The sequence below is a fragment of the Balaenoptera ricei genome, chromosome 13, assembly GCF_028023285.1.
Source record: "Balaenoptera ricei isolate mBalRic1 chromosome 13, mBalRic1.hap2, whole genome shotgun sequence".
In the NCBI taxonomy this organism is placed as follows: domain Eukaryota; kingdom Metazoa; phylum Chordata; class Mammalia; order Artiodactyla; family Balaenopteridae; genus Balaenoptera; species Balaenoptera ricei.
In genome coordinates this window covers 31,498,366-31,525,494 of record NC_082651.1, presented here as the reverse complement: position 1 = coordinate 31,525,494, position 27,129 = coordinate 31,498,366, and the positions used below count along the sequence as shown (strand labels likewise).

Sequence of the window (27,129 nt, the reverse complement as noted above, 5' to 3'; positions counted from 1 at the left end):
GGGGTATTTGTATCAGCAAAGCCCTTTTATTTTATTTTATTTTTTTTTAAAGATTTTATTACAGTTATCTTTTTTTTTTTTAAACATCTTTATTGGAGTATAATTGCTTTACAATGCTGTGTTAGTTTCTGCTTTATAACAAAGTGAATCAGTTATACATATACATATGTCCCCATATCTCTTCCCTCTTGCGTCTCCCTCCCTCCCACCCTCCCTATCCCACCCCTCTAGGTGGTCACAAAGCACCAAGCTGATCTCCCTGTGCTATGCGGCTGCTTCCCACTAGCTATCTATTTTACATTTGGTAGTGTACATGTGTCCATGCCACTCTCTCACTTTGTCCCAGCTTTACCCTTCCCTCTCCCCGTATCCTCAAGTCTGTTCTCTAGTAGGTCTATGTCTTTATTCCTGTCTTGCCCCTAGGTTCTTCATGACCACTTTTATTTTTTTTTTAGATTCTATATATATGTGTTACATTACAGTATTTCTTTTTCTCTTTCTGACTTACTTCACTCAGTATGACAGACTCTAGGTCCATCCACCTCACTACAAATAACTCAGTTTCATTTCTTTTTATGGCTGAGTAATATTCCATTGTATATATGTGCCACATCTTCTTTATCCATTCATCTGTGGATGGACACTTAGGTTGCTTCCATGTCCTGGCTATTGTAAATAGAGCTGCAATGAACATTTTGGTATGTGACTCTTTTTGAATTATGGTTTTCTCAGGGTATATGCCCAGTAGTGGGATTGCTGGGTCGTATGGTAGTTCTGTTTTTAGTTTTTTAAGGAACCTCCATACTGTTCTCCATAGTGGCTGTATCAATTTACATTCCCACCAACAGTGCAAGAGGGTTCCCTTTCTCCACACCCTCTCCAGCATTTACTGTTTGTAGATTTTTTGATGATGGCCATTCTGACTGGTGTGAGATGATATCTCATTGTAGTTTTGATTTGCATTTCTCTAATGATTAATGATGTTGAGCATTCTTTCAGGTGTTTGTTGGCAATCTGTATATCTTCTTTGGAGAAATGTCTATTTAGGTCTTCTGCCCATTTTTTTTTTTTTTAAAGATTGATTGATTGATTGATTGATTGATTGATTTTATGGCTGTGTTGGGTCTTCGTTTCTATACGAGGGCTTTCTCTAGTTGTGGCAAGCGGGGGCCACTCTTCATTGCGGTGCGCGGGCCTCTCACTGTCACGGCCTCTCTTGTTGCGGAGCACAGGCTCCAGACACGCAGGCTCAGTAATTGTGGCTCACGGGCCTAGCCGCTCCACGGCATGTGGGATCTTCCCAGACCAGGGCTCGAACCCGTGTCCCCTACATTGGCAGGCAGATTCTCAACCACTGCGCCACCAGGGAAGCCCATTCTGCCCATTTTTTTTTTTTTTTTTTTTTTTTATTTTTTATTTTTATTTATTTTTTTTTTTAAACATCTTTATTGAAGTATAATTGCCTTACAATAGTGTGTCAGCTTCTGCTTTATAACAAAGTGAATCAGTTATACATATACAATATGTTCCCATTTCTCTTCCCTCTTGCATCTCCCTCCCTCCCACCCTCCCCATCCCACCCCTCTAGGTGGTCACAAAGCACCGAGCTGATCTCCCTGTGCTATGCGGCTGCTTCCCACTAGCTATCTATTTTACATTTGGTAGTGTATATATGTCCATGACACTCTCTTACCCTGTCACATCTCACCCCACCCCCTCCCCATATCCTCAAGTCCATTCTCTAGTAGGTCTGTGTCTTTATTCCCGTCTTGCCACTAGGTTCTTCATGGCCTTTTTTTTTTTTTCTTAGATTCCGTATATATGTGTTAGCATACTGTATTTGTTTTTCTCTTTCTGACTTACTTCACTCTGTATGACAGACTCTAACTCCATCCACCTCATTACAAATACCTCCATTTCATTTCTTTTTATGGCTGAGTAATATTCCATTGTATATATGTGCCACATCTTGTTTATCCATTCATCTGTCGATGGACATTTAGGTTGCTTCCAGGTCCTGGCTATTGTAAATAGAGCTGCAATGAACATTGTGGTACATGACACTTTTTGACCTATGGTTTTCTCAGGGTATATGCCCAGTAGTGGGATTGCTGGGTCGTATGGTAGTTCTATTTGTAGTTTTTTAAGGAACCTCCATACTGTTCTCCATAGTGGCTGTATCAATTTACATTCCCACCAACAGTGCAAGAGTGTTCCCTTTCCTCCACATCCTCTCCAGCATTTATTGTTTCTAGATTTTTTGATGATGGCCATTCTGACCGGTGTGAGATGATATCTCATTGTAGTTTTGATTTGCATTTCTCTAATGATTAATGATGTTGAGCATTCTTTCAGGTGTTTGTTGGCAATCTGTATATCTTCTTTGGAGAAATGTCTATTTAGGTCTTCTGCCCATTTTTTTTTTTTTTAAAGATTGATTGATTGATTGATTGATTGATTTTATGGCTGTGTTGGGTCTTCGTTTCTATACGAGGGCTTTCTCTAGTTGTGGCAAGCGGGGGCCACTCTTCATTGCGGTGCGCAGGCCTCTCACTGTCACGGCCTCTCTTGTTGCGGAGCACAGGCTCCAGACACGCAGGCTCAGTAATTGTGGCTCACGGGCCTAGCCGCTCCACGGCATGTGGGATCTTCCCAGACCAGGGCTCGAACCCGTGTCCCCTACATTGGCAGGCAGATTCTCAACCACTGCGCCACCAGGGAAGCCCATTCTGCCCATTTTTGAATTGGGTTGTTTGTTTTCTTGATACTGAGCTGCTTGTAAATTTTTGAGATTAATTCTTTGTCAGTTGCTTCATTTGCAAATATTTTCTCCCATTCTGAGGGTTGTCTTTTCATCTTGTTTATGGTTTCCTTTGCTGTGCAAAAGCTTTTAAGTTTCATTAGGTCCCATTTGTTTATTTTTGTTTTTATTTCCATTCCTCTAGGAGGTGGGTCAAAAAGGATCTTGCTGTGATATATGTCATAGAGTGTTCTGCCTATGTTTTCCTCTAAGAGTTTGATAGTGTCTGGCCTTACATTTAGGTCTTTAATCCATTTTGAGTTTATTTTTGTGTATGGTGTTAGGGAGTGTTCTAATTTCATTCTTTGACATGTAGCTGTCCAGTTTTCCCAGCACCACTTATTGAAGAGGCTGTCTTTTCTCCACTGTATATTCTTGCCTCCTTTATCAAAGATAAGGTGACCATATGTGCGTGGGTTTATGTCTGGGCTTTCTATCCTGTTCCCTGATGTATATTTCTGTTTTTGTGCCAGTACCATACTGTCTTGATTACTGTAGCTTTGTAGTATAGTCTGAAGTCCGGGAGCCTGATTCCTCCAGCTCCGTTTTTCTTTCTCAAGATTGCTTTGGCTATTTGGGGTCTTTTGTGTTTCCATACAAATTGTGAAATTTTTTGTTCTAATTCTGTGAAAAATGCCAGTGGTTGTTTGATAGGGATTGCATTAAATCTGTAGATTGCTTTGGGTAGTATAGTCATTTTCACAACATTGATTCTTCTAATCCAAGAACATGGTATATATCTCCATCTATTTGTATCATCTTTAATTTCTTTCAGCAGTGTCTTATAATTTTCTGCATACAGGTCTTTTGTGTCCTTAGGTAGGTTTATTCCTAGATATTTTATTCTTTTTGTTGCAATGGTAAATGGGAGTGTTTTCTTAATTTCTCTTTCAGATTTTTCATCATTAGTGTATAGGAATGCAAGAGATTTCTGTGCATTAATTTTGTATCCTGCTACTTTACCAAATTCATTGATGAGCTCTAGTAGTTTTCTGGTAGCATCTTTAGGATTCTCTATGTATAGTATCATGTCATCTGCGAACAGTGACAGCAGCAAAGCCCTTTTAAAGAAGTCCTCCTCAACCCTAAATCTGAATTGGATTTGTAAATATTAACATGTTTTTAGTTCCTTAATATATCATGAGTATATATGAAATGCTATTGTATATTTTGTGCTCTGCTAGAATTATCATGTAAAATCGAGTAAATGCATTAGGTTTGCTATAAAATTGTGATATCTTCTTTTTTTTTTTTTTTTTTTTAAGTGAAAGAAGGTTTATTCAGGGAGAAACACACTCACTAGACAGAGGGTGGGCCATCTCAGAAGGCAAGAGGCAGCAGGGTATGGGGTTGTCAGTTTTTATAGGAGTGGGTAATTTCATAGGTTGATGAGTGGAAGGAGTATCCCAGCTATTTTGGGGAAGGGGTCGGGATTTCCAGGAATTGAGCCACTGCCCATTTTTTTACCTTTTATGGTCGGCCTTGGAACTGTCATGTGGGTGTGTCATTTAGTGTGCTGATGTGTTACAATGAGCATATACTGAGGCTCAAGGTTTGGTGGAAGACAACTTGTCCACCATCTTGGACCTAGCTGTTCTAGCCAATTTATGTCATGTCCTTGGGCTATGTCATTCTTTAAAAGGTTGTGCCCTGCCCCCTTCCTGTCTCATTCCCTGCTCAGAGATTTTACTCCCATAATCTTATGGGAAGCAGAGGGGCAATGGTCTGTCATCTGTAGCTGCTTCAGGGCTGAGTAGGGGCATCAACCCTGCCTGTCAGGGAGTGACAAATCTGTGGATGCCTGATCTAGGGGCCCCAGGAGCAGGACAGCTTCTTGTTTTAAGTTGACATGAACTGGAATCATTGCATAGCCATCATCTTGATGTGGAACTGCTTCTGTAGCCTCCCTATGAATCTTCTTGAAGATGAAGCACTTTTGGAACAGCATCAGAGTACAATAGTAACTGTCTATAAATGACGAAAGACTTAAAAGGTTAAATATCCGATTACAGTGTAATTGATAAAGAAGCTTGGTTACTGTTGTGACATAGAACATTTTAAGATAACAACTAGAACTATAGCATTATACCAGGACATATCCAAATTTTAGAACCTTTATATAATTTTTAGAATGTCTATATTAATAACATTCATCCATACAGTATATTTTTAAATAGGTTTATTACTCGTGTGATAATGCTGTCTATGTAATTTAACATACTAAATAATACTAGTTAAATATTTCTCTCTGAGATGCCTCAGGGGCCCTCTAAAGCACCCCAAAGTTAGTTGAAAGTCAGAAGAACTTTAATTAAAATTTGACATTTGGGAAGTTTGTCAAAAAGTTTTAAAACACTTGATCAAATAAAATCATTCGTCACTATGAGACAATACTTATTTCTTAACCAAAGTGTCAAGAGCTCTCAAAAGCAAATACAGATTAAAGGCAAAGAAACTCACACAATCTGTTATCAAAAATGGCATAACTTCTCAGTATTTTTTCATTCCTCACACGTTCTTTTACTGAAAACACATATCTTACTTTCCTTAAATTTTTTTCTTCATTGAGTTACTCCCATAACTAAATTTGCTAACAAATTTGCAATAGATATAATAAGGTCTAGTAAATCTAGGTACAACAGAAGTATTTTTTCTTTAAGTAAGTTTTTTAAAAATTTATTTATTTTTTATTTATTTATTTTTGGCTGTGTTGGGTCTTCGTTGCTGCGCTCCGGCTTTCTCTAGTTGCAGTGAGCAGGCTTCTCACTGCAGTGGCTTCTCTTTTTGCGGAGCACGGGCTCTAGGCGCGCAGGCTTCAGTAGTTGTGACACGCGGGCTCAGTAGTTGTGGCTCGCGGGCTCTAGAGCACAGGCTCAGTCGTTGTGGTGCACATGCTTGGCTGCTCTGCGGCATGTGGGATCTTCCTGGACCAGGGCTCAAACCCGTGTCCCCTGCCTTGGCAGGTGAATTCTTAACCACTGCGCCACCAGGGAAGCCCACAACAGAAGTATTATACTTAACATTGATGACTCTAAAGACATGTCTATATTAATCAAACCAACAAGCTTAAGCCACCTTCAATACCAGATATCAGTTTAGTACTGAATATTTTACAGATAACATGAACCTGAAGTTCATTCTGGCCAGATTACTTTCTATTTCTAAGTATTTGTATAAGCACTTAATTTTCTTTAAATCAACTAAATAGAGCTCTTTTATGAATTAATTTTTGGCAATACCATACATCTACAGCACACACATAGATACATACAAACATACAAACAAACCCAGAGGCCTCATAGTTCCCATTCCAAAATTTTAACCAAGAGTCAGGTACAGCATCAGTCTACAAAGGAGGTTGGATTAAAATTGGGTTTCTGGCAGGTGGAACAAATAAAGCTCACTTGTCTAGATGGCTAAACCCTTTTTACTAATATTTATGGAAAAGATACTTACGATTTTTATTTGTCCTTGACAAGTTCCAAATTATTTACTGCCTTTTTCAAAATTTGCATTTTAAAAAGATGGCAGAGATAAGGGTTCCTGGAAAAAAAACAGGTAGGATATTTGCATCTCAAAGGCACAGGTAAGTTCCTCCTAGGATGACTTTGTTTCCCCTTTGTTTAATACTTACAAGCCTCTTCAGATAAATAGGGAAGGTTTTGGGAGTGGTAAAAGGATTGTGAGCTTTGTATTTGTTTTTGGAGCTACATCTCTGGTCCTGTAAAGACTGGATTTGTAAAATAAGGACAGTTTTTTTTTTTTTTTCTTTTTTTTAAAGAATTGGGTGGCTCCCTCAATGATATTGAAGGACTGCTATACCCATTTACCTATGTTGAGGAATGTTTTACTTTCCTCATTTAGCTTAGGGGAGAAGTCCTTCCCCCAAATTTCTATCAGGTATGGTTAGCTTAGTCAGACCAGTGGCCTCCCATTTTTACAAACACTTTTGGGGATCCTCCCTGGGTTTAAGAAATTTTTAAATTATGGCCCTCAGTCAGGCCTTTGGTCTGAGGCGGCTTGCCTACGGCCTCATGTGATCGCATTTTTAAAGGTAGCTGGACAATTTCTAGCCCACGTTTTTTCTTTTTTTTTTTTTGGTCCATTCGATTCCTATCACGTAAGCACCCTCAGCTTGAATTTTATAAGCGCACAGACTGGAGGCATTCATGGCATTTCAGTGTCTGGATCTGTCCAGTCAAAGGCAAAGAGATACTGGGGTGCAGGGGAATGCAGAAGAAAGCGACTTTTAGTTCTTGAACTATGAACTAGTTTAACAGCCCATAGTTTAAAAACTTAGATGGGGTGGAATGTAGATCTCCTCTCACTTGGGACTGAGGTAGATTCCTCTGACCTAGAGCAATTGTTTTTCTTGGTGGGTGCTATCTCTGTGAGGATCTCCAGCTTGGATTATTGTCGGGAATTTAGTGAGCCAGTCCCTTCCCAACAAGGGGAGGGAGCACTCAGGCATGAGCAGAAACTGATGTGCAAAGGTAAAATTTCCTAGCAAGCAGTTGAGGGGAGGAGTGAATCACTGGTTCGGAGCTTTCCATCAATCCCTGTTATTATACAGCTTGTGGAGGACAAGGGTCCAGGGAAATCAGTCAGCACAGAGTAGGCAGCCCAGGTATCTAATAAGAAAATAACTTTCCTACCTTCCATGTCAAAGGTTACCCGAGGCTTCTCCGGAGAAATGACCAGGTGTCCTTTGGGAGCCAGGGAGGGTCCCGGGCCCCATCAGTCTTCCATCCTCTCGGCCATCATTGCTTTGGGAGCCCTGAGTCCCCTTCGGGACTGGGAGCAGTTCTGCTTCCAGTGACCCTCTTGGTCACACTTAAAACAGATGCTTTTTGGCAAGATAGTGACTCTGATCCAGCATTCCTGGATCCTGTCCTCACCATGGGTCTTCGCAAGGGATGGTAACCCTGGGGTGGTGCAGGGGTTAGGGCTGCTGCCAGTTGTGCTTTTTGCTGTTGTCCCTGAATCCTTTTTGCCTCTCTATTGTTAAATACTCCAAAAGCCAAATCCATGAGCTGATTTATGGGGGTCTGGTGTCTCCAGCTCCCCGGATGCGGCATGAGGGGTAAATGGTCTGGAAGACTGTCCCCCCTCACAATTGGGGGAGGTAGGAGTTCACGGTAGACCTCTCGGGGAGGTGGACTCATAAAGAGATCATCTAAAACATTTGGCTTCTGTGAAGAAGGCACTTTGAAAGGGGTGTGAGCCAGGTACACCCAGCAGGAGTTCTTTAGACCTGGATTATGGAATAGGGTCATGAACGTTTGGATGTATGGGACTTCCCCCCATTTACCTTTCCTTTTACAAAATAGGTCCAGTTGCAAGATGGTATTGGAATTCAATGACCCAATTTTTTTTTGGCCAGATCACTTCGTCCCCTAGTTTGTATTGGGGCCATACAGTATTGCAAAAGAAAATTAATTTTTTTCTTAAACCACCCTGTCTAAATTTTCCCCAGTTAGTTAATATGCATCTGTAACAGGGAAGAGCCAAATCAGACTACATGTTGGATCTGTTTCATTTACTTTATCTTTTTATTTATTTATTTTATTTATTTATTTTTTATTTTTGGCTGCATTGGGTCTTCGTTGCTGCATGCGGGCTTTATCTAGTTGCGGCGAGCAGAGGCTACTCATCGTTGCAGTGCGTGGGCTTCTCATTGCGGTGGCTTCTCTTGTTGCGGAGCTGCGGAGCACGAGCTCTAGGCACGCGGGCTCAGTAGTTTTGGCTCACAGGCTCTAGAATGCAGGCTCAGCAGTTGTGGTGCATGGGCTTAGTTGCTCCGCGGCATGTGGGATCTTCCCGGACCAGGGCTCGAACCCGTGTCCCCTGCATTGGCAGGCAGATTCTTAACCACTGCGCCACCGGGGAAGTCCTGTTTCTTTTACTTTAAACTTTGCTTTCTGCTGCTTTTTTTTTCACTAAAAGGATACTGTCTATACATAATGGCCTGCCTTGGGGAACCCTGCCCCTCTGACTGAATGTTAAACCAAAGTGCCTTTGTTCAGGGAAACATCCGGACCCTGTTCCACTTGTGGATGGCTACAAGAAAGAAGAAATTAACACGTCCCCTCCCCGAGACTGGCCATTCCAGGTGATATTTGCAGAACTTATGGCCTTTTCACTTTATTTCCTCATCTCCTCCCCTTCTCTGTGCTATGAAAGAAACCGGCATCTAAACCACGATAAGATGGTTATTTTGAGACTTCAGTCTGCCATCTTCTCGGTCTGCCAGCTTTCCGAATAAAGTCGTATTCTTTGTCTCAACACCTCATCTCCCATCTATTGGCCTGTCGTGCAGCGAGCAGGGCGAGCTTGGACTCGGTGACACATCCTAGCAGCGAGTCCTTCGGGATGCTTGTAGTTGCCCGCATTTTTTTATTGGGATGTCTTGATAAGATGGGAGTCTGATGGATCCCGGCCAGGTGGTAGTTATTTGTCCTGACATTCTCCCAGTGTCAACAGTGGGGTCCCTGTGAGCACCCGAAATCTGCCTGGTCGGTGAGCCTGAGTAGGTCCTTTGGATTAGTCAAGGAAAGGAACAAGAGCCAGTGGGAGAAAAAGCAACCAGAGTCCCAGGGCCTAAATCCTTCAGAGAGGGAGGGTGGAGACCTAGGCCCTGAGCCAACTAAATGGATTAACTTTATCAATTAAACAAAAGAAAAACAAATAGAAGGGTAGGGCTGAAGGGCCCCAAGGCAGTGATAACAACACAAGGCAACAGCTCCCCTCAGGATATGGTCCTTTTGTTGTTGAGGACGGCTACCTCTCCACAGAAGTAAAAGAAGCAACACCCCACGTGCTGGCAAAGCCAGCTGGGAGGCTCAAGGATCGGTAGACAGTCCAAGAAGTCAGGAGAGAAGGAGGATAATAAGGGAAATCCAGGGCAGGAGGGAAGGTGTACAGCCATGACGCTTCCTAAGAGATTTGTAAGCCTGCTGAGAAAGGTGCTCACCCACTGCCTCCGCTGAGGGGTTGATAAAGTCCGCCTGGGACCCCCCCAAGAGCAGTGCTCACCGACACTTCCGCTCAGGGGTGTCTGTGTGATATCTTCTTAATACTTCAAAAGACGCAAATACAAATTAATGTTTAATATAAAGTTTAGATATAAAATTACTGCATTATATCTAAGACATTGAGATTTGGTTTAAAGTAGGTATTTAATCACAATGCAACTGAAAAGCAGGCATTGAAGGCTTAGACCATTAAAGCTTTAAAGTTTTTAATTAACAGTGGCCTTGAGAATTAATTATATCTGACCATACAAGATATCCAGTACCTTGATGTTATCCCTGAGAATTAAATATGTGCTATAAGGGGAAATAGATTGTTTCAATGTTTCAAACAATCGTATTCTTCATTGGTGTTGAGGTTGGAGCATTCCTTATGACACTGGGGACAAAAATCTAAAGGGAAAGTCTTGTTTTCAGTGAGGTGTTTTTTCTTTTTCTTTTTTTTAAAATTTAATTAATTAATTTATTTTTGGCTGCTTTGGGTCTTCGTTGCTGCGCACGGGCTTTCTCTCTAGTTGCGGTGCGCGGGCTTCTTATTGCAGTGGCTTCTCTTGCTGCGGAGCACGGACTCTAGGCGCGTGGGCTTCAGTAGTTGTGGCTCGCGGGCTCTAGAGTGCAGGCTCAAGTAGTTGTGGCGCACGGGCTTAGTTGCTCCGCGGCATGTGGGATCTTCCCGGACCAGGGCTAGGACCCGTGTCCCCTGCATTGGCAGGTGGATTCTCAACCACTGCACCACCAGGGAAGTCCCCGGGGTGTTTTTTCTTAAGGAATAGATGCTTGTCCTACTTTAAGTAATGGGAACTTTAAGCATATATGTGGAAATAAGAAAACCAGGAATCCTCCACGTTGGAACCCAGGAAGAGCTGTTCTTATTGTTCTTACCAATTCTTACTGGGGAGAGATGGGCTTTCAGAGATTTGAATATGTTTCTGGGAACTGAAGTTTCTGCTAGATCTGAGTTTTCTCATTGTCTCACCCCCAACAAGCAGTTTCTCATCCATGTGGTTCTAGTGTGTGAATGTAGTTCAGAGAGGAGCTCTTACTGGTCTAGTTCACTACCACTGCTCCTGGTGAATAAACCTTTGCACCAGCTGGACCGCTGGCCAGCCTAGAAGTTGTTGTTCTTGACATCAGATACTTACTCCTGGTGTGTCAGCTGTGGATGGGGCACTGGGGTCTCGGGGTAGAGCACACTGCCACCTATGAGATGGAATTGCCTTAGTCCCCCTTCCAATCCCTATTCTTCATCAGGAAAGTCTTTTCCAGGAGGGGCTGTAGGGAGTGGTAGGTATTTGAGGTTTGTCTAGTATATTGCTTATTGGTTTAACTGCATAGCATAATTTATATATTTAAAAGCATGTATAAATTAAAAGCCAATTCACTAACTGGGAAATGATTTAAAAGCATGTATAAATTAAAAGCCAATTCACTAACTGAGAATGTAGGATGTACATTACGTCCCTAGTACTTATTTATCTTATAACTAGAAGTTTGTACAGTCATCCCTCAGTATCTGAAGGGGTTTAGTTCCAGGAACCCCCAGGATACCAAAATTCCCAGATGGTCAAGTCCCGTATATAAAATGGCATAGTATTTGTATATAACCTATCCTCCTGTATACTTTAAATCATCTCTAGGTTATTTATACCTAATACCATGTAAATGCTGTGTAAATAGTTGTAAATACAATGTAAATAGTTGCCAGGTGCAGGGCAAATTCAAGTTTTGCTTTTTGGAACTTTTTGGAATTTTTTTTCCCCAATGTTTTCGACCCATGGTTGACGAATTCTCAAATGCAGAACCTGCAGATAGGAGGGCCCACCACGCCTTTTGACCACCTTCTTCCAATTCCCCCTCCCCCACCTCCTGAAGTTTTGGGTATTTAATAACACTTTTGTAGCCTGATCTTTACTCTTTACAAAGATTCAAGCTATTTGTTTTTGTGATTCTGTTGCCTTCTGCAGAAATGAAGCTGTTGTCATTTCGGGAAGGAAACTTGCTGAGCAGATCAAGCAGGAAGTGCGGCAGGAGGTGGAAGAGTGGGTGGCGTCAGGCAACAAACGGCCGCACCTGAGCGTCGTTCTGGTTGGCGAGAATCCTGCAAGTCACTCCTATGTCCTCAACAAAACCAGAGCAGCTGCCGATGTGGGTATGTGTCACTCTCAGACCCCGACTGCTGTTAAACTGAGACTTATCTGAGGCAAACTCTATTGCAATTTATGATTCCTTTTTCTGATTAGAAAACCCAGGCAGAGGAGGCTAATGTGATTGAACTGTATCCAAATATTTGTCATAAAGAAATCAGGCTGTCTACTGGGGAGGGTTATAGACTAGGACAGGAGGAATATGGTTGGTATTCTTGGTGTCTTCGGGAATGTAGTCTGAATTCTGTTCTAGTCTAACATTTGATAGGTGACCTTGAACACAGTTTACATCTGCTTTCCTTGAGCAATAATGAGTCTGAATGAGGTGTTTGAGCATTTGGTCGAGGAGACCTCAGTGATGTGGCCTACAACACAGTCATGGATTTGAAGGAAATGACTCTGACTTCTTTGAAATAGCCTTTGGTTCCTCCACCAGTTGGTTCCAAAGCCAATTAAATCAGCAGTGTAGAAGTGGTTGGAGGTTTGAATGCAGAAGGCACAGGTCTGAGTGAAGGGAGGCTTGTGTTCCAGGTCTCGCTGTACTGCAGACTCTGTGTGGCCGCAGACCAGAGGTGGGTAGGCTCAGCTGTGCCGTTGCCCGCTTCTCTGTGGGTCAGTGGTCTGAGCACCGTGTGCCTGCCCTTCTGAAGGGCTGTGAAACCTCTGGCGTGCCTGGCCAGTGTTACTGGACTGTGAGCCCTTGGTATACTCTATTCTTGATCACTGAGGATTGAAGCCTCCTGCCCTTTTCATTGAAAAACCTTTAGAACCTCTAGAAAATAGTAAGCCATGGCTTTCTAAGACATTGGGATGGGAGGTAGTGTGATACAGTGGAAAGAACATGGACTTTGGAACTGGAAAAGTTGTCTTTGTCACCAGCCAGCTTGTGTTTCAATTTCACTGAGCCTTGTCTATAAAATGAGGTTGATGAGGATTATGTAGTATAATATATGGAAAGTATCAAGCTAGGGGGAAGGGTAAGCTGGGACAAAGTGAGAGAGTGGCATGGACATATATACACTACCAAACATAAAACCGATAGCTAGTGGGAAGCAGCCGCATAACACAGGGAGATCAGTCAGTGCTTTGTGACCACCTAGAGGGGTGGGATAGGGAGGGTGGGAGGGAGGGAGACGCAAGAGGGAAGAGATATGGGGATATATGTATATGTATATGTATAGCTGATTCATTTTGTTATAAAGCAGAAACTAACACACCATTGTAAAGCAATTATACTCCAATAAAGATGTTAAAAAAGAAAAGAAAAGAAAAGAAAGTGTCAAGCTAGTATTCTTTAGTGTTTGTATTTGGGAAGTTACTTAAGGTTACTTGTGAGCCGATTCAAGCTTTCCAGCTACCAGGGTGGGGATGATGATAAAAAGCCTCGCTGGTAGCATGGCAGGTAGCATTGTCTCAATAAATGCCTCTTTTTTTTTTTTTTTTACCTTGAAATTTTCTTATAGGAATCAACAGTGAGACAATTGTGAAACCAGCTTCAATTTCAGAGGAAGAACTGTTGAATTTAATCAATAAACTAAATAATGATGATAATGTAGATGGCCTCCTTGTTCAGCTGCCTCTTCCAGGTGAGATTTGGACACCACCATTTAAAATGATTTCTGGGGATTTCCCTGGTGGTCCAGGGAGTAAGGCTCCGTGCTCCCAATGCAGGGGACCTGGGTTCGATCCCTGGTCAGGGAACTAGATCCCGCATGCCGCAACAAAGATCCCACATGCCGCAACTAAAGATCGCGCATGCTGCAAGGAAGATCCCGCATACTGCAACTAAGACGCGGTGCAGCCAAATAAATAAATATTTTAAATGATTTCTGAGGAATGGAGAGACTTGTTACTTTATACAACTGGCCCCTTGTGTGGATTTGACATAAAGGGGAGGTAAACTCAAGAGAGTGAGTATGTTATTAGATATGGGACAGACCTACTCAGAATACCAATTACTCCTTGGTTTGGTATTGAGATCTTAAAGCAAAGGACAGTGGAAGGAAGCAGTTGTACAACAGGACACTGGCTTTGATCTTGGCATTAGGCTTTGCTCGATGTGTGTTCCTTATATGCAGATGAAGAAATAAGTCATGGGGGCGAGCTGCAAAAGCGGAATAGGTTTTTGTGGCAAACCAGGTAAGCTGGAGTCAAGCAGTGCTAACTACGTAACAGTGACTTAAGACCACTGCTCTGATTTCTTTTTCAGAGCACATTGATGAGAGAAAGATCTGCAATGCTGTTTCTCCAGACAAAGATGTTGATGGCTTTCATGTAATTAACGTAGGGCGAATGTGTTTGGACCAGAATTCCATGTTACCAGCTACTCCATGGGGTGTGTGGGAAATAATTAAGCGAACTGGTAGGTATATCCGGCTCAGTGTTATCAAGGCAGTACTTACAAATGGTAAAAATTCATGCAGAGTGGAAACTCCCACCCCACAGCCTCTATTCCTGCTCCCCAGAGCCTAACTCCTTTAGCAGTTGCCTACAACTGTTTTTGCTGTTTAATCCAGAAACCTCTGAGGGAAACTTAAGCTTTAATAGTGGTGATTGTGCACACTCATAACATTTTGCAGCTTATAAAATGTTTCCTTTTAGCTTTCACTCTGTGTAGCGAGTGATAGTCCAGTTGACTGATGAGGCAATAAGCTTAGTGAATTCCTTCATTATCACAATTAGAGTCACATCCTAGGCCATCAGCCTTCCTTTTCCTTAGGTGCTCTTTCTAAGATAATCAGGCACTATCTTAAATGCAAATATATTTATTTTTCATAGGTATTCCAACCCTGGGGAAGAATGTGCTTGTGGCTGGAAGGTCAAAAAACGTTGGAATGCCCATTGCAGTACTGCTGCACACGGACGGGGCACACGAACGCCCCGGAGGTAAGGGTTTTGCTCCCAGGGATGAGTCCTCTTCTCCCTTATGAGAGACGCTTGAGAGACTGCCCTGTGGATGTTTGGAAGTGTTAACTTTGTTAAACTTTGTTTTTGTTGTAATTTTGTTAATAGGTACTTGGGGAGTAATCTTTGTAGGAGAAGCTGTACTCAGTGTCACTTGAAAGTTCATTTATATTCACTAGTATGGAACTAGTTCAGAGATAGATATGCCTCAGAAATTTGAGTTTTGAGTATAAGTATGGTTGTAGACAATTAGAATTTCCAGTTATGGCTTTGATAGTTGGAGCTAAGAAGTAGAACTTATTCAAAGTTAGTGTCCTGTTCTGTGCCATTTGGTAGAAAAAAGTCTTAGACCAATGCAAACAATTGAATTGATATTACTGTAATGTGTCATCATTGTGTCAAGTTCTATTAATTTGAGAAAAAGCTTCAAATCAGAGTTAATGTGATTATCATAATATGACTATACATGATTACATCAGAAATAATGTCAAAACTAAATATTTCCAGGTATCTTTCAGCACACTTTTAAGAAAAATCCTTGAGTAATTCTAGTGATATTTTGTTTAGAAAGGCTGTTAAATAGGATAAGGAATAAATCTAAAGATGTATGACTCCAAAGGGTAGAGCTAGGACCAACAGGTAAAAGTTACAAGAAATTGAGTATTTGTTTTTTTTAAAAAATGACAATTGGCTGCCCAGAAAGTATGGCACAGGAACTGTCAATTATTTTTTCAGAGATGTTGAATTTCTTGCATGGTTTGCCTAGTTGAGATCTCATCCAATCCCAGCTTTGATTCGGAAATATTTTTTAACTCATAGGTGATGCCACTGTCACAATATCTCATCGATATACTCCCAAGGAGCAGCTGAAGAAACATACAGCTCTTGCAGATATTGTGGTCTCCGCTGCAGGTAAGAGCACTAGGGAAGGGGCGGGAGCACGTCACCTCAGAGGGTGAAGATGGGACGCTCATCTTCGAATTTGCCTGCTGCACTGCTGTTCCATTCATTATTCTCCTAGGATTGATAATGTGAGCTGCTTACAAAGATGAGGAGAGAGTTGTGGTTGGAATACTGATTTCTGGCATTCCATTATAGATTTGATGGATGAATGTTTTTTCTACAGCCTGTTTACTATATGAAATTGAAATGTTTCCTTGGTTAATAGTTTTTATAGGTTTTTGTAGAACAAGCTAATTCATTCTTCCAGTCTCTTGAAATTGAAAGTAGATAAGAATCTTATCTAAGAATCTTCTTTTCGGTACTAAACCGATCATTCCTATCTCTATTTCTAGGCATTCCAAATCTGATCACAGCAGATATGATTAAGGAAGGAGCAGCTGTCATTGATGTGGGAATAAATAGAATTCAAGATCCCATAACTGCTAAACCCAAGTTGGTTGGAGATGTGGATTTTGAAGGTAAATGGTATGATTTTTTAAAAATATAAAAGTCAATAAATACTATTGTTATTGGACATTTAGGGCAGACTATTTTAACTTTTAAACTTATGTTACCTTTGTAATACCATTTAAAATGCTTTCCATGAGAATTAATTAAGAAAAATCTTTTTAACAATTATAGTCATTCTAGAATTATTTTAGGTGTTTGTATCATCAGATTATGGAGAACAGATATAGAGTTTTCAGAGAATTGTTTTGTTTTTTTCTGCTTAGGGCTATTTTATAATTAAAACAACTTCAAGACTTTTAACAAGTCTGAAAATTTAATGAAGTGATTTTCCTAAACTATTGAGTCTCCTAAAAAGTGTTAAGATTTCTCATTTTCATACTGAGAGGAGATATCACAGACCTGGCATGTTAAAAGTATGGGACAGAGCCAAAGTACTAAAATTTTGGAATTTGCTAGTAGATTTCTCCTTTCAGTTCTGATTTTATCTGAATTTTATGCCAATAATCCTATTTCTAGCTTTCTGTTTCTTCTAAAGCAGTCAGACCCAAGCCTAGGTTTCTAAGTATTTTTCCCTTTAGATTGGAATTTAAAAAATCTTACTTTTTATTTTCCAGAAAATTACTTTGCTTGGTACTTTGGGCAAACAGTATAGTTAAATAAATAGGATGAAATTAAGAAAATATTGTAGGCAGGTATTAATTGAAGTAATGCTTATTATTATTATAGTTACACTTCCCATACAGTTAACCTACTGAGATGTTTCTTTTTAAGTTGATTTAATATGGAGGAAAAGTATGGCTGGTAAATTATAGGTTGTTTAGATATATAAATATTCACTGAACAACTCTGCTTATTATATGCGTGTTATTGATTTATTTATTTTTGGCCGCTCCGCACAGCATGCGGGATCTTAGTTCCCCCACCAGGGATTGAACCCGCGCCCCCTGCAGTGGAAGAGCAGAGTCCTAACCACTGGGCCGCCAAGGAAGTCCCTATATGTGTGTTATTTTATATTAGTATGTTCAAAAGCCTTTACTCTTGAGTAATGTAGCTGTGATTTTTTTTAAATGAGTCTGAGGCTTATGAAGATGCTTATGTATTTTATTGCTTTTTCTTTGAATGCTTCTTCCATGATAAAGTACATACAGTTCCTTTGCCATAATTAAAGCAGTCTGCCTGTCTTATTTCTATGTAGGAGTCAGGAAGAAAGCCGGTTACATCACTCCAGTCCCTGGGGGTGTTGGTCCCATGACAGTGGCAATGCTAATGAAGAATACCATTATTGCTGCAAAAAAAGTGCTGAGGCTTGAAGAGCGGGAAGTACTGAAGTCTAAGGAGCTTGGAGTAGCAAGTAATTAACTATTGTGTCTTCTGTGTCATGAACAGCACTCTAAGCTAGTTCAGGAGGAAAACCAGGCCAATAGAAATGCAATATTTATTCTACTTAAATGGTTTAAAACAATGCTTTCTATTTATTTGTAAGCTTAAATGGGTGGGTGTTTGCACACATAGCCCTGCAGTTACCCACCAGGGAGCACGCCACTATCCTGCTGGGTCATGGGATCCAGACAAGAGAAGCCATTATCTACTGATTAACAGGGGGACACTGTCACATTGAGAATGGCTGCCTAACTTTGTCAACCACTTCAGTTAAAATTTGTCTTTTTTAGGAGGGCAGCTATGCTTACCACTATACCACCAACGCTGCACAAATTTGTCTTTTCTATGACTGCATTTCCCAAGTGCTATTCCAATAATGAGTTGATGCTCACTTTAGGTTCCAAACCTTTTGAGTTCAACTGGTCAAACCAAAGGAAAAATGTTGCAAGAGAAAATTAGGGAAAAGGTAAAAAGAAAGAAATGACGGTAGTTGAGTAGAAAAAAAATTACCCTAATTTAATATATGTATTGATTGATAACCAGAAGAAAAACTACATGTCAATAGTCTCCTAAGCTGTCATTTTGTAGCTTAGTCATTGGGAAAATGTTTGGGGTTGTTTCATTTGCTATTAGGCCTCGTTTTATGTTGGTTACCATTCCTGAGGTTTCCCCATTTTAGTTTTCTAGGATTGAAAGGCTTATTTTATAAATTATTCATGTGTGTTGTCATATTTGACTTTCCTACATCCTTAAACTTCACTGTCAAATTTTTATACTGTTGGGGGTGTCTGTATGGTTTCTTTAGTGTGTCTTGAAACCTGTATTTGGAAAACATAACTTGGGCTTGATGATCATTAGGGCAGCTTGTATAAGTGTGCAACTTACTTTTCCACCAAAGAACTGTCAACAGCTGCCGGCTTTTCTCTGATGCATCTGTTGGCTTTCCTTGATTGATTTTTGAGAACTTGAGTTAATACTGAATTTAATCAGACTTTCTGATTAAAGGACTTCTTTGTTTCATTTTGTTTTTTTAAATAAAACACTTCTGACTGGTATAGAATGAGTTTCTGAAATACTGTATCTTTCTGCTACTACCTTGTTGTGACCTAATTTTTCTCATTGGATGTAATCAACCTAAATATTCCTATATTTGGTAATACCCAATCCGATGCCTTAAGCAAATTGGTTTAAAGAGCTGTGGAGAAACCAGCCTAGTCCTTTTAATCTTACATCCCAAAAGGTCGTGCCAAGCCAGGAGTTTAATCTGTAAGATTCATTTAAGTGGTTAGTCTTGTTCTGATTATTTTCTAAACCATATGTTCAGTTTACACAGGACTTCTTGATGTGCTTTGCCAAGCCCCCCCCCCCCACATATATATAAATTTTTTTCGTGTGTCTGTGTGTGTGTGTTTAAAGCATTAGTTTGATTGCACAGATTGAAAGGTATTTGCTGTGGCACATTTGCAGCGAGGATAGGTCCGGTGTATTCTGCTCAAGGGCTGGATATTTGGCTTTCATGCAGGCAGAAGCAACTCCTGTTCCAGGCAGCTTGAGGCAGAGAGAGGAAGGAGAACAATGCAGAGCTGACCTTCTCCCCTCCTTGTTCATCTGCCGCCTTTATGCTTTTTTTTATACATTTATTTATTTTATTTATTTGTTTTTGGCTGTGTTGGGTCTTCGTTGCTGCGCGCGCTTTCTCTAGTTGCGGTGAGTGGGGGCTACTCTTCATTGCAGTGCGTGGGCTTCTCATTGCGGTGGCTTCTCTTATTGTGGAGCACGGGCTCTAGGTGCACGGGCTTCAGTAGTTGTGGCATGCGGGCTCAGCAGTTGTGGCTCACGGGCTCTAGAGCACAGGCTCAGCAGTTGTGGCGCACAGGCTTAGTTGCTCCGCAGCATGTGGGATCTTCCCGGACCAGGGATCGAACCCGTGTCCCCTGCATTGGCAGGCGGACTCTCAACTACTGCGCCACCAGGGAAGCCCGTCGCCTTTATGCTTTTGATAGTTTTCTGGAGATGAAGAGGGGTGATAGTTGCTAGAGATATTTTTGCAAGTGAGGTGTAGTTCCTGTACATAAGCCATGCCTGCTGACTCACCCAAATTATTAAACATGGAGCAAGATGAACAGACAGGATTAAGTTTTATTGAACTGTAGTTACAAGTTATTGTTACTGCATGGAGAAGTACCAATATGTCAACCTATTAAAAGCTATGGAAATTAAAATGTTCGTGTGTGTGTGTGTGTGTGTGTGTGTGTGTGTACAAAATGCAAATGACAGGCAATGTGAAAATTACGGTGATCAGTTTACAACAACAAAAAATTAACATTCTAGTTTTCCAGCTTGTTTGATTAATCAAGCACATTTACTCCTGAATCCACAACATTTCTACAATTCAATTTGGACAAAGTGCTATTGGAAATCAGCCAGTTTTTAAAACTGAAATGTTAAGGGTAGATTGTTAGCTCTCCCAGAATTGGTGCAGATGAAGACAAAGAATTTATACTTAAACTCAGGCAATGGTTCTGGATTAGTGAGCAGCTAAGTAATTCTGCTGCCCTCAGTAGAAGTGGTGGAGGTTTAGAGCTTTACCTCATGGCAGTATACTTGGAAGGGAGTTCTGAGATTTAATTTAATAAACACTGAGAGCTTTCTATGGACCAGGCACTGTACTGGCTCTGGGGATTACAGAGGCAATTAACTGTCCCTGTACTCAAGGTGGTTAATGATCTAGTGTCATTTGTCTTTAAAAAATAGAAAGGGATAAAGAAAAAGCACCTGCATTTGTCATCTTGAGTAAATGTGGTAACCGTAACCAAAGTGATTTACTCAAGATTCAAATCCACAGTTTTTTTGGAGAAGGTAAATGTCAGATGCATTGTGGCTCTCAGGCACACAGTAGGTGGTAAATAAACACGGTTGGTGTTTGTTAAATGTGACTTGAAGATAAGAAGACTGATCTTAAGTTTCATGAGGAAAAGAGTTTGCTTCACTATTAACGGTTTTAAATCTACCCAATTTGTTTCTAATTATTCCTTTAAAGTACTAGTCTGACTAGTGTTACAGAGTTTTAACCTTCCAAAATTTCACATTAGCCCTGCCTAATATGCAATATTCATGTGAATGCAAGTTTGACTTTGGGAATCAGGCCATTGAAAACTTGCAGGAAAGACCTACCCAAATGCATAATGAAATGTGATTCTGGGCTTGAAAAACCAGTGATACTAATTTAAAGGATCATTTTGTTGATTTGCCATGTGATTTGAGATTTCATTTTAACAGGAACTATTTTGTTTTTAAAATATCCACTCAAACATGTTGGTTCTTTCATTACCAGACTTTTAGAAATAGCTTTCAATCTGGAAAAGCCCCAGTCACACTTCTGTGCTGGAACAAGGCTCATAATGCAGATAGTTCAAACTTGTCATATGACCCTTAGAAAACTGAATTGGATGGAGAGATAAGAGGTCCTTTTTAGCATTTCTTAATATGCAAAATTGCAAAACAAATTTTCCAACCTTGGTCTCTTAAAGTATGAGTATTTTAAGTTGTTTTAAGACCATCTAGATAATTTAAAATCTCAGCTTTAAAAAAAAAAATCTTAACTGATATTTGTTTTAAATAAAAATTAACTAGTGCCCCTTTATCTTAGCTACAGTTTTGAGAGAAAGCATTTTTTCATTTCAAAAGAAATGTTATAATTTCTATGCTGGACTGCATTTTAAAATAAGGTGTAACATTTAGCTTTAGTTATTTTCATAACTACAGAGGGAAGTAGAGGGCTTTGCACGTAAGTAGTACTTTTCATCAGCAGCTCTCCAGTTTTCTGTCAAGCAGAATGACTCCCTCTGTTTGGTAAATAGGAAACAGGTTTGGAAAAGTGAAGGGTTTTGGCGCAGACCCTCACAGTGAAGACTAAACCAGGCCCTCACTCTGTGCCCCGTCTGTCCTCCTAGAGGGTGGTCTCGCTGTCAGCTTCTCTTCTGTATCTTTCCATGTCTGTGAAGTCACAGTCTGGCTCCATCTCTATCTTCACCTGTGGCACCATGAAGACTGGGCTCTGTGAGTAGCTGAAGGCAGGTGAAGCTGGACAGGAGATTTTGAAGTGCAGGGTGATGCTGAGTGAGAAAAAGAAGAGGGAAGAATGATTTATCTAGGATTTGGTGTATTTTAATGCTATCCCCCAGAACAGGGTTCTAGTGCAAATAGTTCTGTCTTTTTGCTTTTGAACTCTTAACACATCACAGGAACTAGCAGTATCCTATCTGCTTGGCCTTCAGCTGTCACAATTACTGGTCTCACCCTTTTTCAACCTATTTTTCACATTGCTGCCAAAGTGAACTTTTTGGATCATGAACCTGACTGTGGTTTCCCACTGTTCAAAGGAGAGAATTCAAGCTCCTTAGCCTGGCGAGACAAGAGCCTTCTCTGCTCAAACTTCTGCCTGCTTGCTGTTGCCCCGTCCATCCTGGGTTCTTTGCCCTGTGTCTGTGTGGTATTTCAGGCCTTTTCTCAATACCTGCAGTGCCTTCTTTTCTCTCTTTTTTCTTTTACTCTGTACATCTGGAAGACTCCTATTTATTGTTCCCAGATTCTCTGGGTAAGGCAGATTCCTCCCTTAGATGCCTGTCCTTTCTCTTATGAGTGCTCTGTTCTTGGCATGTGGTAAACATGCCTCTCTTTCTATATTCCCAGAGGTTAAGCATCGTGCCTGGTAGATCATGGATGCTTAATCTTTGTTAAACTAGATCATGTTGCTGAGTTTTTTCCTCACTGAAATGGAATCCTGCTATTTAGTTGTCTTTACTTCTATGTACTTTCATAGATTCAGTAAAACACCAGCATAGTTGGGAGATGCCATCACTAGTTATGAAATTTTCTGCATTTCTGACCTTGTCCCCTGCTTTGTGTACTTTAACAGGTTTTCGGAAATGTCCTATCCTGGTCCAAATTCTCTCTCCATTAACTGAAATTAGAGCAATTAGAGATTTAATTTTGTGTAGGCTACCTTAAAATGAAAATAAGATAGACAGTGCGTTTCTCTTAACACATTTATTTATAAAGATCTGTGGCATTAAGGGCATAGGAGCCCTGACTGGGGAGGTGGGATGAGAAGGCAGGCAGAGATGTCATTTGGACATGCGACACAGTAGTCTTGGGCCTGCTGCTTAGGGAGGCTTATACTGGTGATAAATCTCTTCTCATCATGGCAATGTGATAACAGCTTTGACATATAACTCAGAAGATCCTATACATGTTTCCTAAAATCTCTCAGGTGAGTCCCATCTCCATCTGGAGCCAGCTAGCTCTAGTCTTGGGGTAGCCCGTGCTTTTACTGTCAGATGTAGCACAGTGACTCTTGTCCAGCTTAGGGCACACTAGGAGTGGGACTGCCCCTACCATCTTCCCTAGTAATGACTGAGGCAGACTTTCTTGCCTCTGAATTCCTCTTTTCTGTTTTTGATCCCCCCTTGTTTTCAGTCATCAAGTAGTCCCACCTTTTTTGAGGGTGGCTTCTCATTAAGAACAGCAAGGAATCACATGGTTGGCATGGGAGTTCCTGGAACCTGGGCCTTGAATCCTTTCTTGACTGTTTTTATCTCCACTTGATCATTGATATTTAGTTAGCTTTCCTCGATACCCTTTCTGACCTTTGCATATTAACCATGCTGTTATTTTACTCCACAGAGTATTAGAGTGCTTGGTGTTTTGATCCTTAGAGTTCGTTTATCCTGGCTTTTAATAATATATACTTAAATCACGTCTAATTTCTGTTTTCTTTTTTCAATATTTACTTTCAATTTTCATTCTACTTAACATTTTGTAATAATTTCCTTTTCTAAAGTTCAGTACCTTTGTGTGTTGTAATCATATTATGTCAATAAGAGGACAGATTTGTTACTTGACACTCAGTAATCAGGTCTGTGCCTTTGTGTCCTGTGGTGGACCAGCAAATGCCTTTTACTGAGACACTGGGTAGCCCGGGAAATCCTAGTCCCTCCGCTTTCAAAGCCATTGCTTAGGCTCTTATCTAACACTCAGAGAGTCTTATCTCATGGCTGTTACCTTCGGTCGAGTTCTGAATCACTGAAGGAAGAATCAGAGTGAGTAACTCCAACTGGAAGATCTTTGTCCTGGCAGGAAAATTAAAGTGTCAGATGTGGAGCAGGTTTGAGAACTATTCTGGAGAATACCCTCTTTCTCCAGTGCTTCCCTCACCCATTTCTTCTCCTTTCTATTCTCTAACCCCGTGGCCAGTACTACACAAGAGGAATACAGGGGCCTCACAGAGATAGGTGGCTTCTGGTTCAGTTATTCCTTCACCCAGAGATGAGTGGGAGGCATGGCGAGGGCCAGGGAAGAATGAAGAAAGGTGATGGAGGTATACAAGTGAGAAGGGGGAAGGGCATGAGAAATTCAAAAGGAAGAAGTACTTCTGGAAGAGAATGTAATGGGAAGCCCTTCCTTGAAGGGCCCTTGTGGGGCCTGGCAGGATCCCCAGTATGGGCCTCTGGGGAAAGCGGCAAGCCCTTAGGAGCACCAGGGTCAGGACCCATGTTGGCATCTTTCAGACTACTCCCAGGATAGACTGTGTTGTGTTGATGACAAGACTATCCACTAATAGGAAGCTGAGGCTGGAAGCGGGTAAAGGCAGCAATAAAATCCCCCAAGATCTTCATAAGCCGCATCTGATCCTTCCCAGGCAAGTTCCCTTTCAACATGTGGAAGGTGCTTGTGATTCATACAGAATCACAGCCCAACCACTAGGACCTTGACTAATTTATAATCCCAGTGTGATGCTACTTGTTCTCCTAAAGGGGACAACTCAGCTTGGCTTTGAGCTCTCAATCACTTCAACAACCACTGGCAAACATGAGAGGCTCAGCAGGTCGTGTTTGGATCAACGCAGTCTGAAACAATGCAAGAGGGGGCAAGGCGGTGCCGCAGGCATCTGAGGGCGCTAGGGGTAAGGAAGGAAAGAGGGGGTTTGCCTAAACTAATGAAGACAGATTGATCACTGAAGTCTACATGGTTTGATTTGGGGCTTCCATATGGTTGGAGTTCCAGTTCTTGTAGCCCAGTTCTTTTTGAACTCTGCCTAGCACAGGAGTCCTTTAGTATCTAAGACCAATAGATCTGAGTTAGCGATGAAAGTTCCTTGAGGAAGAGGTGGAAGATTAGTAGTAAGTAGGAAGGGAGAGACACCATGTGTTTTACTTACTGGCAACGCAGTGGATACCGTTTTGGGGATCTGATTGGACACTTTCCATGGGAATCTTTATAACTGAGGGAGGAGGGAACTGGGGCTGGAGAGAAACAGTGGGAAAAGCTGATAAATACCACCAATACAACAGTGTTGGCTTTCTTGCCAAGATGGAAAATACATGCGTCCACAGTGTGCAAACCACCATCCTCTTCATATCCAGACTAGACAGTGGGTGCTGCAATTACCCTGGGGCCCACTGAGGACACTAGAAAGGACAGAACTCTTGCAGGAATGTTACTCATCAGAACAGTTTCAACTGTCTTGGTAACCAGTCACTTGGGAGTGAACCTCACACAGTAGCTGAAGACGTGTATAAAATGAATTTATGTAAATTGAATCCCGTTTTTCCATTGAATATATCATATAAACCAGAGATGCTTTTTCCCACCCCTGAAATAGTTCCTGGCATGTGGTAGCCACTCAAATATTTATTGAATGAATCAGTGAAAGAATAATACTTGTCTTTAAAAGGCACTTAGACTCTCAGTTTCTTTGTTCTCAGAACCTAACTTTGCAAGTCGTCTAAATCATCAACAAGGGGGAGTTCCCTGGTGGCCTAATGGTTAGGATTCTGGGCTTTCACTGCTGTGGCCCGGGTTCAATTCCCTGGTCAGGGAACTGAGATCCTGCAAGCTGTGCAGCACGTCCAAAAAAAATCATCAATGAAAAACATGTGAATGGGGATTATGGGCCTCTTATGTTCTGGGAAGAGGACAGTAATTAAGGACCAGGGGAATTTTGGCCTATCACTACCATCAGAAGATGGTTTAGTCGTCACCAATCAGTCAGCAAGGGCTTGCCTATAAGCAGCTTTGATCTGCAAAAGGCAAGATTGCTAGGAGAACAGTTCACAGTGGAGGCAGGGATGTGGGTTTGGGTCAAATTGGGAGAATGGGAGCCAGGCATGGTGTTAGGAAGGACATGGGCAGCTTAGTATGTTGGAAATGATCAGATTCAAAGTTGGAATGGTTTTCTTAGTTCCCTCCTAGACATTTAGCCTATACATCCATCTTGGGTGAGTCACTTCCCTTTTGGGGGACAGTTTCACCATCTGTAATGAACACTTGAACTAGACAATCTTTTTCACTACATTTTGTGATTTACTATAAGTTCTGGACTGGCTTCTTGTCTGTTGACTCCCTGAGTGTTTTGAGGTGAGATGGGGAGGAAGCATGGGAGAAGAGAGGGGCAGATGGGGCAACTGAGACTGAGTGGTCCCAGGCATCTGGGGAATGTAGTCACCCTCCTTTCAGGAGGCCACATGCGTCTTCCCCCACCTCTCTGCCCAGGACCCTACGGACAGGCCCAAGCAAGGCTTGTCACCAGTCCTCCCACTTGCCCAGGAGTCCAGTCTACTAATGAGTCCCTATTAGAACCCTCCCCCCGGGCCTGCTCTGTTCTTTGGAGGTCAGTCCTCATAACCTCCTCCATGATGGAGCCGAGTCTTCTGCCCTGTCCCCTCAGGGACCTACACTGCTGTTGTAATGGCCCCAAGAGCCCATTCACTCTGGCCTACCCTGAGGGTATTCACATGAATAGACATGATCTCAGCACACCAGACTGACACTGGGCCCAGGCAATCGCTCCTGGCTACCTGAGAAGCCACCCCACCCTGGCCATGGCAGAGGTGGAGGGAGGGTCTCTTGATCCCTCCCATCAGCCCAGGCCTCACATCCTCCCCACCTCCTCGTCACTGTGCTCATGGGCCCCTTTCCTTTTCTTCTTATCTGCCTCCTTTTTCTCCTTCTCTGGAAGGATGTTGTCAATCCAGGCCAAATCATGCTGGGAGAAGATGAGGTCCAGAAGCCTTCGAACGATGATGAGGCCCAGGATCTGTGGTGAGAGTTCAGAGAAAACCATGGGCTCAAGGCCCCAAACTTGGGCACAATTTTTTTTCTCCCTCACTCAGCTATGTTCAGGGACTTTTTCTGGTATCTTTGGAACATTCTCAAAGTTCCCCCAAACCATTGTTCACCTCCCACCCATCTTGGTTCCTCTCGTCCAGCCTCTGCTCAGTTGAGTGGCGATGCCTACCAGTGACCCAGAGGCACAGAGCCTGTGACAGCTGAGGTGGGGAGCCAGATGGGGACCATGGGTGGAGAACTACAGTTATTCTTTAAATTAGTGGTTCTCAGACTTGAGCTTAGATCAAATCACCTGGCAGGCTGTTAATACCCACACTGCTAGGTGCTG

General features: G+C 41.7%; 2 protein-coding genes across 7 annotated transcripts in view; one reads left to right on the top strand and one right to left on the bottom strand.

Moving 5' to 3' along the window:
• The window catches only part of MTHFD2 (methylenetetrahydrofolate dehydrogenase (NADP+ dependent) 2, methenyltetrahydrofolate cyclohydrolase), a 38,209-nt gene extending 19,493 nt beyond the window's left edge, over window positions 1-18,716 (top strand). For both annotated transcript variants that reach the window (XM_059942409.1, XM_059942410.1), the window contains 7 exons: window positions 11,796-11,980; window positions 13,439-13,561; window positions 14,185-14,337; window positions 14,754-14,861; window positions 15,699-15,791; window positions 16,175-16,300; window positions 17,488-18,716. In XM_059942409.1, the coding sequence (XP_059798392.1) occupies window positions 11,796-11,980; window positions 13,439-13,561; window positions 14,185-14,337; window positions 14,754-14,861; window positions 15,699-15,791; window positions 16,175-16,300; window positions 17,488-17,651 (952 nt within the window). In that variant the 3' untranslated portion in view covers window positions 17,652-18,716. The remainder of the gene's footprint in view (window positions 1-11,795; window positions 11,981-13,438; window positions 13,562-14,184; window positions 14,338-14,753; window positions 14,862-15,698; window positions 15,792-16,174; window positions 16,301-17,487) is intronic.
• A 1,075-nt stretch (window positions 18,717-19,791) lies between these two features.
• The window catches only part of SLC4A5 (solute carrier family 4 member 5), a 126,529-nt gene continuing 119,191 nt past the window's right edge, over window positions 19,792-27,129 (bottom strand). For 4 of the 5 annotated variants that reach the window (XM_059942568.1, XM_059942567.1, XM_059942569.1 and 1 more), the window contains 3 exons: window positions 26,620-26,769; window positions 23,736-23,803; window positions 19,792-21,787 (listed from right to left, as the gene is read on the bottom strand). In XM_059942568.1, coding sequence (XP_059798551.1) covers window positions 21,622-21,787; window positions 23,736-23,803; window positions 26,620-26,769 — 384 coding nt within the window. In that variant the 3' untranslated portion in view covers window positions 19,792-21,621. Of the gene's footprint in view, window positions 21,788-23,735; window positions 23,804-24,891; window positions 24,977-26,619; window positions 26,770-27,129 lie in introns of all 5 variants that reach the window. The other variant, XM_059942570.1, reaches the window with a different exon arrangement.